At 45.3% G+C, this 15,447-nt stretch overlaps 1 protein-coding gene across 5 annotated transcripts in view; it reads right to left on the bottom strand.

Annotated features, from left to right (window-relative positions):
* frmd4a (FERM domain containing 4A) overlaps positions 1 to 15,447 on the bottom strand; it is a 193,636-nt gene that overhangs the window by 10,191 nt on the left and 167,998 nt on the right. For 4 of the 5 annotated variants that reach the window (XM_052151836.1, XM_052151835.1, XM_052151837.1 and 1 more), the window contains 11 exons: positions 15,141 to 15,216; positions 10,496 to 10,638; positions 9,985 to 10,126; positions 6,011 to 6,144; positions 5,270 to 5,392; positions 4,376 to 4,607; positions 4,091 to 4,147; positions 2,252 to 2,489; positions 1,929 to 2,084; positions 947 to 1,779; positions 54 to 150 (listed from right to left, as the gene is read on the bottom strand). In XM_052151836.1, the coding sequence (XP_052007796.1) occupies positions 54 to 150; positions 947 to 1,779; positions 1,929 to 2,084; positions 2,252 to 2,489; positions 4,091 to 4,147; positions 4,376 to 4,607; positions 5,270 to 5,392; positions 6,011 to 6,144; positions 9,985 to 10,126; positions 10,496 to 10,638; positions 15,141 to 15,216 (2,231 nt within the window). Of the gene's footprint in view, positions 1 to 53; positions 151 to 946; positions 1,780 to 1,928; positions 2,085 to 2,251; positions 2,490 to 4,090; positions 4,148 to 4,375; positions 4,608 to 5,269; positions 5,393 to 6,010; positions 6,145 to 9,984; positions 10,127 to 10,495; positions 10,639 to 15,139; positions 15,217 to 15,447 lie in introns of all 5 variants that reach the window. The other variant, XM_052151834.1, reaches the window with a different exon arrangement.

Genomic DNA, 15,447 nt, shown 5'->3' with positions numbered 1-15,447 from the left:
TTTCTAGGCGTTTTTGTGTCAACTAAGAGGCAAACTGAAGTACTTCCTCTTACCCGCCCTGCCAGTTGAGGATGTGTTGTGGGCTGCAGGGTGGCGTAGCTGCAGGTTCACTACAGAGCGTTCCACTCCTCTGAACGTGCGGAGATGCAGCTAAAACAAACACACACACGGGCGTTACATTATTACAGTCCAGCTACAATCACATATTCATGTACATGTGGTTCACACATCAGAGATAAAGCTGACTTCTCATTGCTAACACCCTCTTTTTATTTGTATATATTTATTTGTATCACCTTTCTGGGGTATGCCCAATTCACACTACTTAGTAGGTCCTTGTGGTGGCACGGTTACTCAGTTCAATCTGGGTGGTGGAGGACAAGCCTCCGCTTCTGAGACCGTCAATCCACGCATCTTATCACGTGGCTCGTTGTGCATGACACCGCGGAGACTCACAGCATGTGGAGACTCACGCTACTCTTTGCGATCCACGCACAACTTACCACGCACCCCATTGAGAGCGGGAACCACTAATCGCGACCACGAGGAGGTTATCCCATGTGACTCTACCCTCCCTAGCAACCGGGCCAATTTGGTTGCTTAGGAGACCTGGCTGGAGTCACTCAGCACACCCTGGATTCAAACCCATGACTCCAGGGGTGATAGTCAGCGTCAATACTCGCTGAGCTACCCATGCCCTGCTAACACCCTCGTGACAGTTTTAGAGAGCTGCTGGAAGAGGTTTGGATCTCTGAGTGTTTTTGGCACTCCGAGAGAGGCAATATTCTCCCTACACACACACACACACACACACACACACACACTGACCAGACCACTCTGACAGCCTCCACACACACACATCTCTCAGCATGGTGTTTATCATACTGAGGGTCTATTAGGTCACCATTATTTTTGCACATTCCATATTTGTGTGTAACCTGCTCACCTGGTGACCCCTTCACTAGCGTCCCTATCCGTCCTCCACGACCATCCGAGGGATTGGAGCTGGTGTGCGTGACGCTTCTGTGCTCCTTCAGCGATCCAGAGGAGCGCTGATACCAGCACCGCAGCTCCTCTGACACAGCTGCCCGCCCACCTCCTCCTCCTCCATCCCTGCCCAGAGACGGAGTCCTCACAATCTGTGAACGAGACGGCGTCAACCTCCCGCTGCTCCCGCCCGCTTCGCCGTCCTCCCCGGAGCCCCACCCCTCCTTATAAAGACCCCCAGCAGTGTAGGAGTTGGAGGTCTTAAACTGCGCCTTGACACTGTAGTGCCCCTCCTGGTCGTTCTCCAGGCTACGGACCACCACGGCGTTGGGGCTGCTGCCCTCCGTGTAAAGCGGGTACTCTTTGATGCGGTACTGCGAGGAGGGCTGGCTTTGACTGTGGAGGTACACGCCCTGGTGACTGCCGCACACACTTCCGTGAGTACCTCCGTTGCGGGCCGCCAGATTGGGCATGCTGCCGGAGCTGGAGGCGCCCAGGTTCCCGGCGGATTTGTGCCGTTGCCGCTGGCGCTGCCGTGCTTTAGAGGGCGAGTCCTCGGCTAGCGTGCAGTAGTTGGGGTTGGAGGTGGACGAGGGGTAGTAATGTTCTGAGCTGGAGTGGCTGGTGCAGGACGAGCAGTCGTCGGGGACCACCGAGCCGTTACTTCCTGTCCTCTGCGGGCCCGACAGGAAGAGGTCAGGGCTAAGCCCCGCCTCTGTGTCCGCCTCTAAGGAGAGCAGCTTCCCCTGAGATTCCAGACTGGAACTCCGCCCACGGAAGGGCTGAGTTACACTTAGAAAGAGAAGAAAAAACTATTTTAGCACGTGACTATATTTTCAAATGTCAACACTCCTTCTATAGAAACTAAAACAATAGATAACATTGTCAAGTTGACAGCAGAGGACATGAGAGAGAGAGAGAGAGAGAGAGAGTGGCAGCACCTGGCCGTGTGGACGTAGCTTCGTGTTCTTAGGTCAGGAGTGGAGGGCATGCTGGATTGGCTGTTCCAGTGAGGCATTGAGCGCACAGGACTGTTCTGGAGAGAGTTACTCCCACCCGCCTCACAGCTGCCCGTGCTGGGGAACCGTCTGTGACTACTACAGTAGAGGGAGAATAAGAGAACAAAACAATGAACAGGTTTCAGGTTATCTTATTCATTCACACACACAAAACAGACCCATGCAACCAAGAATAGGCCTGAACTATGCAATGCTTTTACGGCTACAGCGTAGTGATGGAGAAGTGGCTGCTGATTGGTCCATACCTGGAGTGGGAGGAACGTTTCTTCACCCTTTCATAGGGTTCGTCTAATGAGCTTTCGCTCCACATGCGTGGTTTGATAGGAGACTTGTCATAGTCTGTGCGCTGGTAGTGCAGGTGTCTCAGTCCGTCCAGGGACTGCGGGGGTGGCGGCCGGCTGTGGGAGGGGGGTCGAGGTGGGAGACCTTTGTGTGGGGAGGCAGCCGGCGAGAACGTGGGGGTTCCTGCCACCTGGGGGTCATCTGGTACACAGAGAGAGAGCGAAAGAGAGAGGAAGTGAAGTTTGAGGTATATGACTGGATGTTAAGCTGGTGTATTTGTATTTATTCTGAACTAGCATTACATTTGTGGACAAAAGTGCTGTCCTTTTCTGCATATCGCGGCGCCATTTTGTGTTCCGTTTCTGCATAACGTGGCGGCTCATTTTAGCTTATCGCGGCCTGTTCGGCACATCCCGCGGCCGACCCACCGGCCTGATCGGTTCTCCCGATGGCCAGTCCGCCACTGGTCGGCCCCAAAGTGCATCGGACCACCGGGAAAATGCCTGGTATACCAGATTACCAGTCCAGCCCTAGTTCGCATGCTCTGTGCGATTTAAATGTGAGTGCTTGTGCTGACATAAAGACACAAATACTCACACCTTTAAGAGCTGCTTTGCTTATACATGGAAAACACCATGATGAGCATCACGCACTCTGTTTGTAGCAGATGACAGCGAGCAGAGCGCTATATCACTTTGTAGCGGGAGGCACATACAGACTACAAATTTAATTAAATATATATATATATTTTTTTTTTCTTTGGTAGTTTTATAATCAACCTGCTTTTCAGGAAATGAGAAGCTACTGTCAAAAACACACAGAAACGGAAAGGGCTTCAAAATAAAAGCTTCCAACAAAACAAAAGCTAAATTTGAATGGAATAAAAAGTACAACAGAAATGTACATCACTACTCTACAGTTATGTAATTTTAACTATAATATTTCTATTACTACTACTACTAATAAATCAATAGTTCTATTATATTTAAGCAATATCTCACATTTATGATGCTCTGTTATGCAGCACTTTATTGGACAAAAATAACTCAATACGTGAGGTTCTGTGTTTTTAAGATTTGATAAAATTAGGTCTGTCGCTTTAATGCATTACTTCAATGCGATTTATATATATAAAATAATGCTTTAAAAAATGTACGCAATGAATCATGTCCCCGGACCATAATAAGGAAGATTCCTGAGCAATTCAAGCTTGTAGTACCACCTGTTTTCTCCAGGGGGCAGTAAGCGAAACTCGCTGTATAGGCAACGAGCAGCTTATACAGACAACAAACCGCACTTACTGACAGCAGACAGCACAACACATGGACACGATGTTGCATTCAAAACAGCGTGATGGAGCACAAATCCGAACTTCAAGATGTGTCAAAGTGTTTTTCTACATATCAAACTACAGTACGTTTATCTTGACACAGTGACCTAAAAACGGTATATTTATGACGCAACGCAACCAAAGTGAGACCCTCCAAAAGCATCCGTCTGATGCAGATGTACATCGGCGCATGCTCTTAATAAATCTCAGACTGATTGACAAATGCAATTGCAAAATGGATTGATATGGACTGTAGGCCAATTACTGGCTTATGTCCAATAATATGCAAATAAACAATATATTGGATTCTAAAGCCACTTTTTATATTGTCTTATCAATGATTAACTCGTCTGCCATAATAATGTAATGCATTTTAATTATCTGAATATGATCGCATTGTGCCTTGTTAGGACATGCCCCCATTTAGATAGCTTGGTAAATGTGTGCTTGTATTGTTTAAGTCTAAACTCACCATCATCCAGCACCAGGGCGTCAGAGAGTGAGCTGTCCTCTGAGCCGATGTTCGCTTCTATGGAACAAAAACATCGTCACTAACAATACAAAAACTCTCTTCCTTTTGACCTCCAGCACACACCAATGCAGCAAATAAATCTTTGCCATGTGAGTGACTGTGTTGAGTGAAATGCTGCAGAGGTCACACACGTTCCCACAGTGTTTTATAGGTCTAGTGGGAGGTCAGACTACAAGACTTAATGAACTCACATGAGCTCCGCAAACGATGAGACTAATTCCTCACCCTCTATGATGAGAGAAGCACGTTGTGTTGGTTTCTTCCCGGAGCGAACACGGTGCTCATTGATGCCGTTCTCGATGTCTTGAAGTTTCTTCAGAGCATTTAGATACGACGTCTTCCTCTGCTTCTTCAGCTTCTTACTGCTGATGTGAGGGTCTGACGCTAACCGCCGTGCTGCCTCCGTTATCTGAGACTGGATTGCGAATTCCCGTTCCAAACGCTCCAATTCCTCTTCCTGAAAAACACAACATGAGTAAAATAAGACCGTATAATTCTTCATATCATCCTTAAATTGCGACTCTGCCAACACACACTCCGTCAGAATGACAAGACAGCCTCGGGCGCCAAACTGTCTCGTCGAATTCTCACATACAAACACTGAGACAATATTGTGACCTGTTATCAATGGCTAAAAATGAATCACCCAAAATCAATGTTCATCCATCATAAACAAACACACACTCGGAGCGCACTTTGACCTCTTATCAATTAACTTCAGTGTTCCTTCGTGGCTCACACAGCTAAGCTCTTTTTCTGTGTTTTGTAATTTGGCTCTTTTGGCTGCAACTCAACACACACACACACACACACACACACACACACACACACACACACACACACACACACACACTGCACTAACACCACTTCCTCTGATCATGCCAGGTTTAAGCTATTTATAGACATATCTCATGAAAGTCTGGTTTTGGCCTACAGGGCAGTTTATGGGCAGCGTTCAATGTGGTCAGCGGTTTAGAAGTTTGAACGGTACCAACTTTAAATGACACTATAAACAGGACGCCCACTCTGGCCAGTTAGTGCCAGAAGTCACGTAATATGTCATGACCCCAATAACAATCACTCCGGTCACTGGGTCAGACGAGGTTGGAGGTCACTGACCTCTCCCTTGGGCAGGATCTTTTGCTCATCCAGTTTGAAGGCCGTGCCGATTTTGCGTCTGACGGTTGGCGGCTCCTCCCCAGGGTCCAGAGGATATTCTTTAGGAAGCTTTCCTGTCAGCTCCTGAAAAACACAAATCCCTCCGTTACACTGATACTATTCGTGCTTTTATAAAAATTGGTGTGTGCTATAACTTTTGTGATATTTAGAGCATCAAGCCTTAGCTATGCAACATGTTGATGTTGTGCACTTCATGTGAGGAATGCTGTTTGTGTGGTGCACACGAGTGACCAATAACAGAGTTGTACATGAAGAGCGAATCAAATAGTCCTTTTGATGGTCCATTTTTGGTTAGGATGCTTCTTAGAAGGTAGCTGCCTAGGTAGACAAAAGACACGGCTTAAAGAGCCCTTCCCTGCTAAAAAGACCAGCATGTGATTCCCATGATGGTCTAGGCTGGTTTATGCCAGTCAGTACTGTTTTATTGCTGGTCTAGCTGGTGAAGCTATTTGACCAGCATGGTCTTTCTGATGAAGCTGATTAAGATAGTTTAAAAGCCTGATGCAGACACCAGCACGTTAGCATTGCATGCTAGGGGACCAGCACCCAAAACACAACATAAGCTGGTGACCAGCAATGGTTCACCCCAAATGGTCTGGTCTTTTCAGCAGGGTTTATGTTGAAATGGGAAGTTGTGCTGATGTTGTTAAGATGCTGTACGAAGGTTGTTTCGATCCTCACCGCTTCTCTAATGCAGATGTTCTTCAGTTCCTCAATTCTCAGTCTGAGCGTCTCCTCCAGAGCTTCCTGTCTGGCCCTCAGAGCCGCCAACATGTCCTTCTTAGCGGTCTGAGAGCTGTCTGACTCCTGAGAGCCTACACACACACACACACACACACACACACACACACACACACACACACACACACACACACACACACACACACACAATGTTAGATCAGATCCAGGGTTGACATAAGTAACATTTAACCAAACAGGGACACAAACATGTGTGTAACCAAACGGTCAAAGATCAGAAACATTTAAAGGTCAAACCAGCATCAACATCTCCAGACTTCATCGAAACGATTAGCCTGACCTTCTCGTTTAGTAAGAGGGTGTGTGCTTCACCTCTTCTGATGCTCTGAAAGGGGCAGAATGTGTGTGCATTTCTGGACTGAATTGAACAAAGGGTCCCAACCAAGTGTGCCGCACAAGCCCTCAAATGTGAAGCCAAAATGTCTCGATCGCCCCCCCCCCGGTGACTGGTCCTAGTATAGGTCATAAGCCCCGCCTCCCCATGTTATTCAACGGGACGTGAGACCAACTAAACAATTAAATTACACTTCACATATCTTTTTTCCAAAGATAGTTTCTGTCATTTACTGTCATTTCTATCACGTTGATGTCATTTCAAGTGTTTGTTTTCAAAATAAGTTTGTTTTTAGTTATTTGATGCTATAAAAACGCTGCTGTGACATCATGATTGACAGCTGTGATTGACAGGTTCTCTGAGCGAAGTAGTCACTGAAGCACCAACTGACTTTTTTTCGGGATCTTTGGAGGACTGAGGAGATTGGAGCTTTAAATTTTATATCTAAATTTCTATAATTCATAATTTCACACTGTCATAATTCAGAAGTCAAAAGTGCAGGGGCGTGTCCTTGTGATTGATTCAGCGAGAGTGAGGGCGGGGCCTTGATTTCGCAGCTTTACTTCCTGCTCACTACTGCGCAGGTCTGGTCCCGAAATCGCAACTGCGCAGACTCAAGTCCCAAGATGTCAGCGCCATATCGGGACACTGGCGGCTTCAGTTCTCACCAATGGAAAAGAGCGAAGGGGCGTCGGCCATCTTTTTTTACAGTCTATGGTCCCAACAAGGTAACGTTGTTTGGCAAAGAATCCATGTGGATCAGAGCATGCAGCAAGGCTGTGTGTGTGTGTGTGTGTGTGTGTGTGCAATGCTTGGGATGTTTATGGAGAAGTATGCTGAAATGTTTTATATGAGTGCCGAGGATTCCATAACAATGTTTTTGTTTAGAGTGTCTACAGAATTAACCTGGAAAATAATGTCTATTACTTTCTTTGTTTCAATATGCTATTTTAAAGGCATACCATTTCAACCAATTCATCATTTACATGTTGGTCCAAAACTGTATGACATAATTTTTTTCTGTGGAACACAAATGAAGACGTTTAGACTCATTTACTTTCATTGCATCTTTCCATACATTGAAAGTCAATGGTGACTGAGGCTAACCAACTAATGTCTCTTTTAGGTGAGTGCTTTGGAATTAGACAAACACAATGTGCTTAAGATTGCAACACATTATAACCTTTCATGTTTTTATTGAACACATCCCATTAAACATTCACAGTGCTGTGGAAAAGTAAGTGAACCCTTGGATTTAATAACTGGTCGATCCTCCTTTGGAAGCAATAACCTCAACCAAGCGTTTCCGGTAGCTGCGGATAATAGATTAGACCTGCACAACATTCAGAAGGAATTTGAGATCATTCTTCCTTACAGAACTGCTTCAGCTCATGCGTATTCTCAGGACGTCTGGTGTGAACGTCTCTCTTGAGATCATTCCACACCATCACTATTGGTTTAAGATCTGGACTCTGACTGGGACTCTCCAAAAGGTGGATCCCCTTTTGTTTAAGCCATTCTGTTGTGGATTTACTTCGATGTTGAGGCTCATTGTCCTGCTGCATCACCCAACTTATACTCAGCTTCAGCCACCCTGATATTATCCTGTAGGATATCTTGATAAAATTGGGAATTAATGTTTCCTTTGAGTCATCTTGGCTGAACGGCCACTTCTAGAGAGAGTACCTACAGTACTAAATAATCTCCAATTATAGACAATAGACAGATGAACCATTCCAGGTCTTCTAAGATGTCTTTTTTTGCGAGGCATGGTCCACGTCAACAGATGCGAATAGCAAACTCAAAATATTTGAGTGCTTTTTACAAGTCAAAGTAGCTCTAAACCACACCTCCAATCTAGTTTCATTAATTAGATGCCAGGTTTGCCAACTCCTGACTCTAATTAGCTTTAGTTGATGTCATTAGCCTAGGGGTTCACATACTTTTTCCAACCTACACTGTGAATGTTTGAATGATGCAGTACAATACAAAAATGTGTGTTATTAGTTAAAACAGATTATGTTTGTTCACTATTGTAACTTAGAAGAAGATCAAACCAGATTTTAAGACGAGTTTATACATAAATGCAGGTAATTCCAAAGGGTGCACATGTTTTTTTCTTGTGACTTGTGTTTTAAATAACAAGAGGAGTGGGATTTTGTGTGAACTATCATTTTAAAGATGACGAATTGGTATTTGTTTAACTTTGGGACCGTTTAGTTCAGGGTAATATCGGTTTGTGACCTTGAATGAGTGTGTTTTCTTAAACTGTTGCAGATGTGTAGCGCGACTGAGAGTTTCCTGCAGATCTCATTAGTGGAACGCTTGATGAGGAATGTGGTTTGTATGTTGTGTCTGTTTGGGAGGAGGGATCTTTTAGGGAATAAATGAAGGGTCAGCAGTAATAGAGTGTGAACATGACCGGGTCACTGGCTGTGTCGCTAGTGTTCAACCAACACGAGTTCGAATCCAGGGTGAGCTGAGTGACTCCAGCCAGGTCTCCTAAGCAACCAAATTGGCCGTGTTGCTAGGGAGGGTAGAGTCACATGGGGTAACCTCCTCGTGGTCACGATTAGGGTGCTCGCTCTCAATGGGGCGTGTGGTGAGTTGTGTGTGGATCGTGGAGAGTAGCATGAGCCTCCACATGCTGTGAGTCTCCGTGGTGTCATGCACAACGAGTCACGTTATAAGATGTGCGGATTGAATGTCTCGCCACCCGGATTGAGGCGAGTAACCGCACCACCACGAGGACCTACTAAGTAGTGGGAATTGGGCATTCCAAGTTGGGGAGAAAAGGGGATATATATATATATATATATATTAAAGTCTCCCAGCTCATGAGTATGTGTGTGACAGAGGGAGAATTTATCTGCAAAGATATTTTTCACTGCGTCAGGTTTGGATCTGCTGAGTTCCCAAATGAACCCAAATCATTTTGCTCTCTGTGGAAAACGTCATGAATGTGAAGTTGTCTCGGGGTGTCTCTGTGTGGGGTTCAACTGTCCTCGGTGTCCTCAGCGAATCGAAAAAAAGTCCAACACCAGATGAAAGAGGAGATCATATGACTGACACCAGAAGAGTCCAGCTATGAGGACATTTAATTGTGCCACTCGCTCTCTGTGTGTTTGATAACTGACACCACGGCACGAGTCCAAAACCAGCATCATGACGAGCTGTTCTCATTCTCACCCCGCAGAAAATTCACACTCAAATACACCCACTGTATGATAGACACGGGATTCTAACAATGATAGGACATACAATCTTTAAAGAGGATGTGTGTCATTTTTGGATGGTACAAAAACTGATTAATGCATTGTGGGTAACACCGATCCACCGAATATTAAACTGGGATAAGATGAAGTATTTAAACAAGGGCTGTTGTTTTTAACGCTTCAATTTTGTATGATTAAGGGGCTCCCCGGCCTGAGAGAATGGGGGAGGAATGTGGGAGGGCAGAGGGCGGGACCGGGTCGTATAATAATTTTAATCAAATGTCAAAATATGACATCTTTAAAGACTAACCTTTGCGATCTACGCGTGTGTCTATGTGTGTTCTGACCTGAGGACAGCAGGCTCCCACTGCTCCCGCTGATGATCTTGCCTTTGCTGCCCATGTTGGCCAGTTTGGACGTCTTGAGGGTTCCTGTTTCTGTCAGGTCTATGGCTATCTCGTTCAGACTGCGCGCTGCATGGATCTTACTCTGAGAAAAAAACAAGAGAGACGGAGAATGAATGTGCTTGCCAGCTGTGTCGAGTGTGACAGGATTTTCCGAGACGAACATTCCTCAGCTTTTAAAAGTGTAACAGAATCCTTGAGCAAAATCAGAGACAGATATCTCGTGTGTGTGTGTGTGTGTGTGTGTGTGTGTGTGTGTGTGAGAGAGTTCAAGCAGCCATGATGATTGCTGAGAGTTGGTGGTCTAGACGGTTAGATGGTTAAATGTAGACGACAGAAACACACAGGAAGGTCTGTACAGTAAGAAAGAGGTTAACAAGCAAATACACACACACACACACACACACAATCTGATATGAGACACACTGTAGAATCTGTAGACACAAACACACACCTTGCTCTGTTTGCGGTCCAGGTAGAACTGGTGCTGGCTGATGGCCATGGCCCAGATGGACTTGATGAGGGTGGGACAGGCGTACCAGGTGTGTACGGCAATGCCACTGTGACCAAACGTCCTCCGCGTTACCGACGCCCTGCAGTTGGAGTGAACACAAACCGACTTTATATTCACTGGATTAAATGACACCAGTGTTTCCTACAGAATTCTGCTTTTGCAGCAGGGGAGCCCCGTTGAACCATATATATATATATATATATATATATATATATATATATATATATATATATATACACAAATAAGTTAACTATATGTTTTATTCAAGAATTTTAAGCATGCTGTAAAGCAGCGCTGATACACACTCCGGTGACCAAAAATCAGTTAAATTCTTTATATATGTAGCAAGTTGCTACATTTCTTGGCAACTATAAACAGCCGCGTCCACACTAATGTTTAAGTTTGAAAAATCATATTTTTCTCTACGTTTTGGCCTTTTGTTCACACCGAGATACACTGAAAAATGTGAAAACGCAGTCTGCGTTCCCACCATCAGACCAATAGCCACGGAGCGTTGCCCTAAAACACACTTAAAATGCCACTCTGGTGCCAACGTAACACAACTCGCCCATTTATCAAGCAAGAGGGAAGCTGAGGTACTGTATCATGTAATCTAGACTATCGAGTTTATATCATTTGTAAACATTAGCTAGCTAGCATGATACTGTAACTGGCATGGTGTCCCTAGTGGTCTCTCATTAACAACAGGATGATGTCCCAGCACAACGTCCATGATCTCGAACCATGGCAAGTTAATTCTTTGGACAGCGCTTTGTCCATTGTGTGTTTTAATGGATTTGTACTTTACCCGCATCTTCTTTACTGTTCACAAACTGGTACCACTGGATACACAAGTTCGGCGAAACTCCGCCTTTGACACTGACCCCACCTCTCTCCCCAGTTGGCCTTGTTAGGCCCAAGGGTAATCGGCTGGCCAAAGGCCATTGGCCGTTGGCCCGGAGAAAGCCCCAAGGCGGCACGATGACGCCCCGGAAGTGGCAGTGAGAATGCAACTGGCCCTGGCAGGCACTAGCACGCCCACATTTGGCCCGACAGTGGAAACGCGGCTAATGAATTGGAAAATACAATAATTAGGCTTCTAATTTAAATGTATGCCAATGTTGATATAACAATGCTTCGAAAACGTATCAAGACAACAATGTGCCGATCAATATTTGATGTACAGGCACAGACCCCTGGAGTATTGAGCACTTGTTACCGCTATAGTTAAGCATTTTTAACCGGAACGTGAGTTGGCCAAGTCCTCGGGTCTACTAACGAGTACTTGCATACAGGGCTGGACTGGAAAGAGAAATCGGCCCGGGATTTTACATAGGAACTGGCCTAAAAGTCGAGTGTGGGGGGGTTGTGTTTTCTATTCGGCATTCGGTTCTCCCGATGGCCAGTCAGCCCCTGATCGGCCCCCCGGGAAAATGCACGGCATGCCAGATGACCAGTCCAGCCCTGCTTACATATGTTTCTGGCCTTAGAAAGGGGACTTGGTGCTGTTTTGAGTAAAAACCTTTATTTATGCCCTTAAACACTGTTTTATGTGCCCTTCTGGAGAACAAATTTGAAATAAGACTATAGCCCGACCTAGTTACTTTGATGTATAAAACAAACTCTCTTTACACAACAAAGTTAGGAAGATAAACAATTAAATCCACATACATTTTATTGCCTGCCATATTATTAGTGGTAGATATGAAATGTGAACTGGTGTTAGCACATAACAATTCCAATGGTTCTACATTATATCTGGTTAAAGTACCACACACAGTGTAGCCCACATAAGCACACACACCATTTACACTGTGGTCAGACCTGCACTCGTGTGTGTCCTACCTTCTGTCCTGAGATAGGCTTAATAAGGCCTCTGTAAATACCCTCTATCCACTGGAACTAAGATAAACAGCAGAGCCTCGTGTTCTGACTCTTATCAAAACCCCATTACACTGAGAGTGTGTTTGTGTGTGCGTGCATGCGTGTAACAATCCGCCATGACTGTAATTGAAAGATAGTGAAAGTAACAAGAACAAAAATACATTAGAGTCCCTCATGATGCAAAATAATCAGATGGTTTCATCTTTCTAAACTGTTTCGTCTCTTTCATGTCTTTTATTCCCCTGGTCCCTAATATTGTCTGAACTCCTCCTTGAACAGTGTGAATGAGTCGGTTTATACGTCAGCATCCGAGACCGCATGTGCTGCTGCTTTTGGCAGCGTCTGCTCTTCTAATGAGACTAACCAGGCCTCGGCACACACTGATGATGTCATGAGGGCCTGATTAAACCCAAAACGCATCCCAACCTTTACAGAGAGTGAGAGACAGGCAGTTGAAGAGTCAGAAAGATGAGGGTGGGCATTTTAAACATCTTCTTTGTAGGGGCTGTGACGAGGAAGAGGGCGTGGCTGGGCCGTGAGGGTGCACACCTGGCGCTGAGTTGCCCCAATCGGCGGGACAGCGAGTTAAGGAGGAGCTGGGGATGCCAGAGAGAGAGAGAGAGAGAGAGAGAGAGAGAGGCGCATGCAGCAGTATTGTGTGTGTGATTGTTATGCTGAAAAGCACTTTTATGTTGTGTTTTGTTGAATTAGAAGTCTTTTTGGTTGATAAACTGGTTCCTGCTTCCTCCCTTCCGATGGTCAAGAGACCTACTGCCACAGTGGTGCCAAAACCCGGGATTGAGGGAGATATGTCGTCATGGAGCCCTCGCCGTTGGCGGACATCATCAAGACCCCTGGCATCCACCAGACGCAACACCAGGCCCTCCTGGAGCTTTGAACGGAACATGAGCAACGTTTCGAGGCGCTCCTACAAGCCCAAGCGGAGGACAAGCGGGTGTTCCAGAACTTGCTGTCGCGTGGTACTCCAGCAGCAACACCGGCCACGGGACCCCCACCTCAGGTCACCCTGTCCAAGATGGGTCCCCAGGACGACCCTGAAGCTTTCATGGAGCTGTTTTAGTGCACGGCACGGCGAGGACTCCATGACAGCGCATCCTTCCTCCTCCTCGGGTTTTGGCACCAATGTGACAAGGTTCTTAATGTGTGGGAAGGAGGAAGATGGGACCGGGTTGAACAGTACACATAGACATTTATTGTTACACTGTTCAGTCGCACACAATAACACACTGCTTCACACTGACACGTAGATACACACACACACTGCTGCATGTGTCTCTCTCTCCCGCTGATTGGGGCAACTCAGTGCCAGGGGTTCACCCTCACGGCCCAGCCACGCCCTCAACAGCTTCAGAATGGTGTACACTCCATGTACACGCAATGTTGACATCACATGACCTGCGGTGTTTCACTAAACGTCAAAGTAGAGAACCCTCGCGCTCATTGGCTGCTGCCTATGTATAGATACGCTTGGCTATGCTTATGTAGCACACAGTTTTGTAGTTTGCTGAGGCGAAGATCGAAAATGAACTCAATGGAACGCACGTATTTATCGCGCTTTAGCAGCGGAGACAAAGGGAGATCCAGTAGGTGTACTGCCGATGAAGCAAAAAATGGTCTGAAACAAGAAGACAGAAAGGCAAAAAACTGGAGTAAACATTGGTAACGGTAAGGCCTCTACGTCTTCATTCCTCTAGTGCTTAGCTTGGCACAGCGATTGTTGTGAATTTGTTGTAAACCATGACTTTAAAAATAACGTGAAATGTAGACAGTCTCTAAAGATTACTGATATGAGGGACAATCCTTAACAGTAGAAGCATGTTCACTTGATTTTTGAGCAAAGCAATTATATTATAGGAGTAATAACAACGTTAGAAATGACCTCAAACACCCACATTTTCCAGAGGCAAAAGATATTCCAGAGCTGACGGGAGCAGCAGAGACGATCATGCTGATCCATGTCGAAAGATGGCAGTACAGCGTCTAACGCCACTGTCACATCGGTACTTAAAGTACACAAAGAAGAGCAATGCTAACGCTAGCTAGAGAACTACTGAATGCCCCTTTAACTTGTATTGGACACAGAATATTTCTTTAAAATTAGTCACAATATTTCGTCATGTCTTGTTCATAGATTTGAGTCAATTTTACTTGGAATAAAATGCCATATAATTGTATTCAATGAAAATAACATGATAAATGCTAAATAGCAAAAAAAGTCAAACTGTAACAGAGAAACGGCATCCTCACTTCCTAAATATACCTTTGAATTAAAATCGTATAATTGTCGTCATAATGGATTTTCTCACTGACCAAATAAAACAAATCCTTAGTCAACAAATATGTTTCTTTCAGTAATTTCATTAACGAGATTAACTCACATTTTAACACAGAAATGCTCATTTTTAGTCCATTCTGTAAGTTTTACTTCTAACATTCCCAATGGAAAGTTTCCAGAGGAATAATCTTGTGGAATCCAAAAGAACAGTCGCTAGGAAAATGCAACCGAACGACAACCAAACACCACCGACAGCTGAGACCTTTCAACCCCTTTTAACGTTTCATGACCTGTCTTTCAAACTCGTGCACAATTTGAGAGGAAGTGGTACCCACAATACCTTCAGCCAGAACGTTTATAAGTGCTATGGTCATGAGCATGTGTAGTCTGTAATATAGATTTACCTTCTCGGGTCATGGACTTCCACTGAGAACTTCTTCTCCCTGAAGTACAGATTCTCCAACTGTCTCCATTGGAACACCTGCGGAGAGGAGAGAACGCTTTTACAACATTCCCAAAACCTCAATCAAACATTCCAGGGATGGTTCTGCGAAGCCTTCAGACTGCAAACTCCATCCAGGTCATAAAACTACTGGAGCAGCCTCGGAGGAAGCGAACCATTAATCCAGAGAGCAAGTCCAAGTCAGGTTGTGTTTGACTTTTCTGTGACTTTTGAGAATCAGAGCGACACTCCAGTCCTGCTGACTCTGTG

Source organism: Xyrauchen texanus, chromosome 21, assembly GCF_025860055.1.
Source record: "Xyrauchen texanus isolate HMW12.3.18 chromosome 21, RBS_HiC_50CHRs, whole genome shotgun sequence".
NCBI classification, from domain to species: Eukaryota; Metazoa; Chordata; class Actinopteri; order Cypriniformes; family Catostomidae; genus Xyrauchen; species Xyrauchen texanus.
Note: the sequence above shows the minus strand (reverse complement) of the source record. Positions and strands in the feature narration are given on the sequence as shown.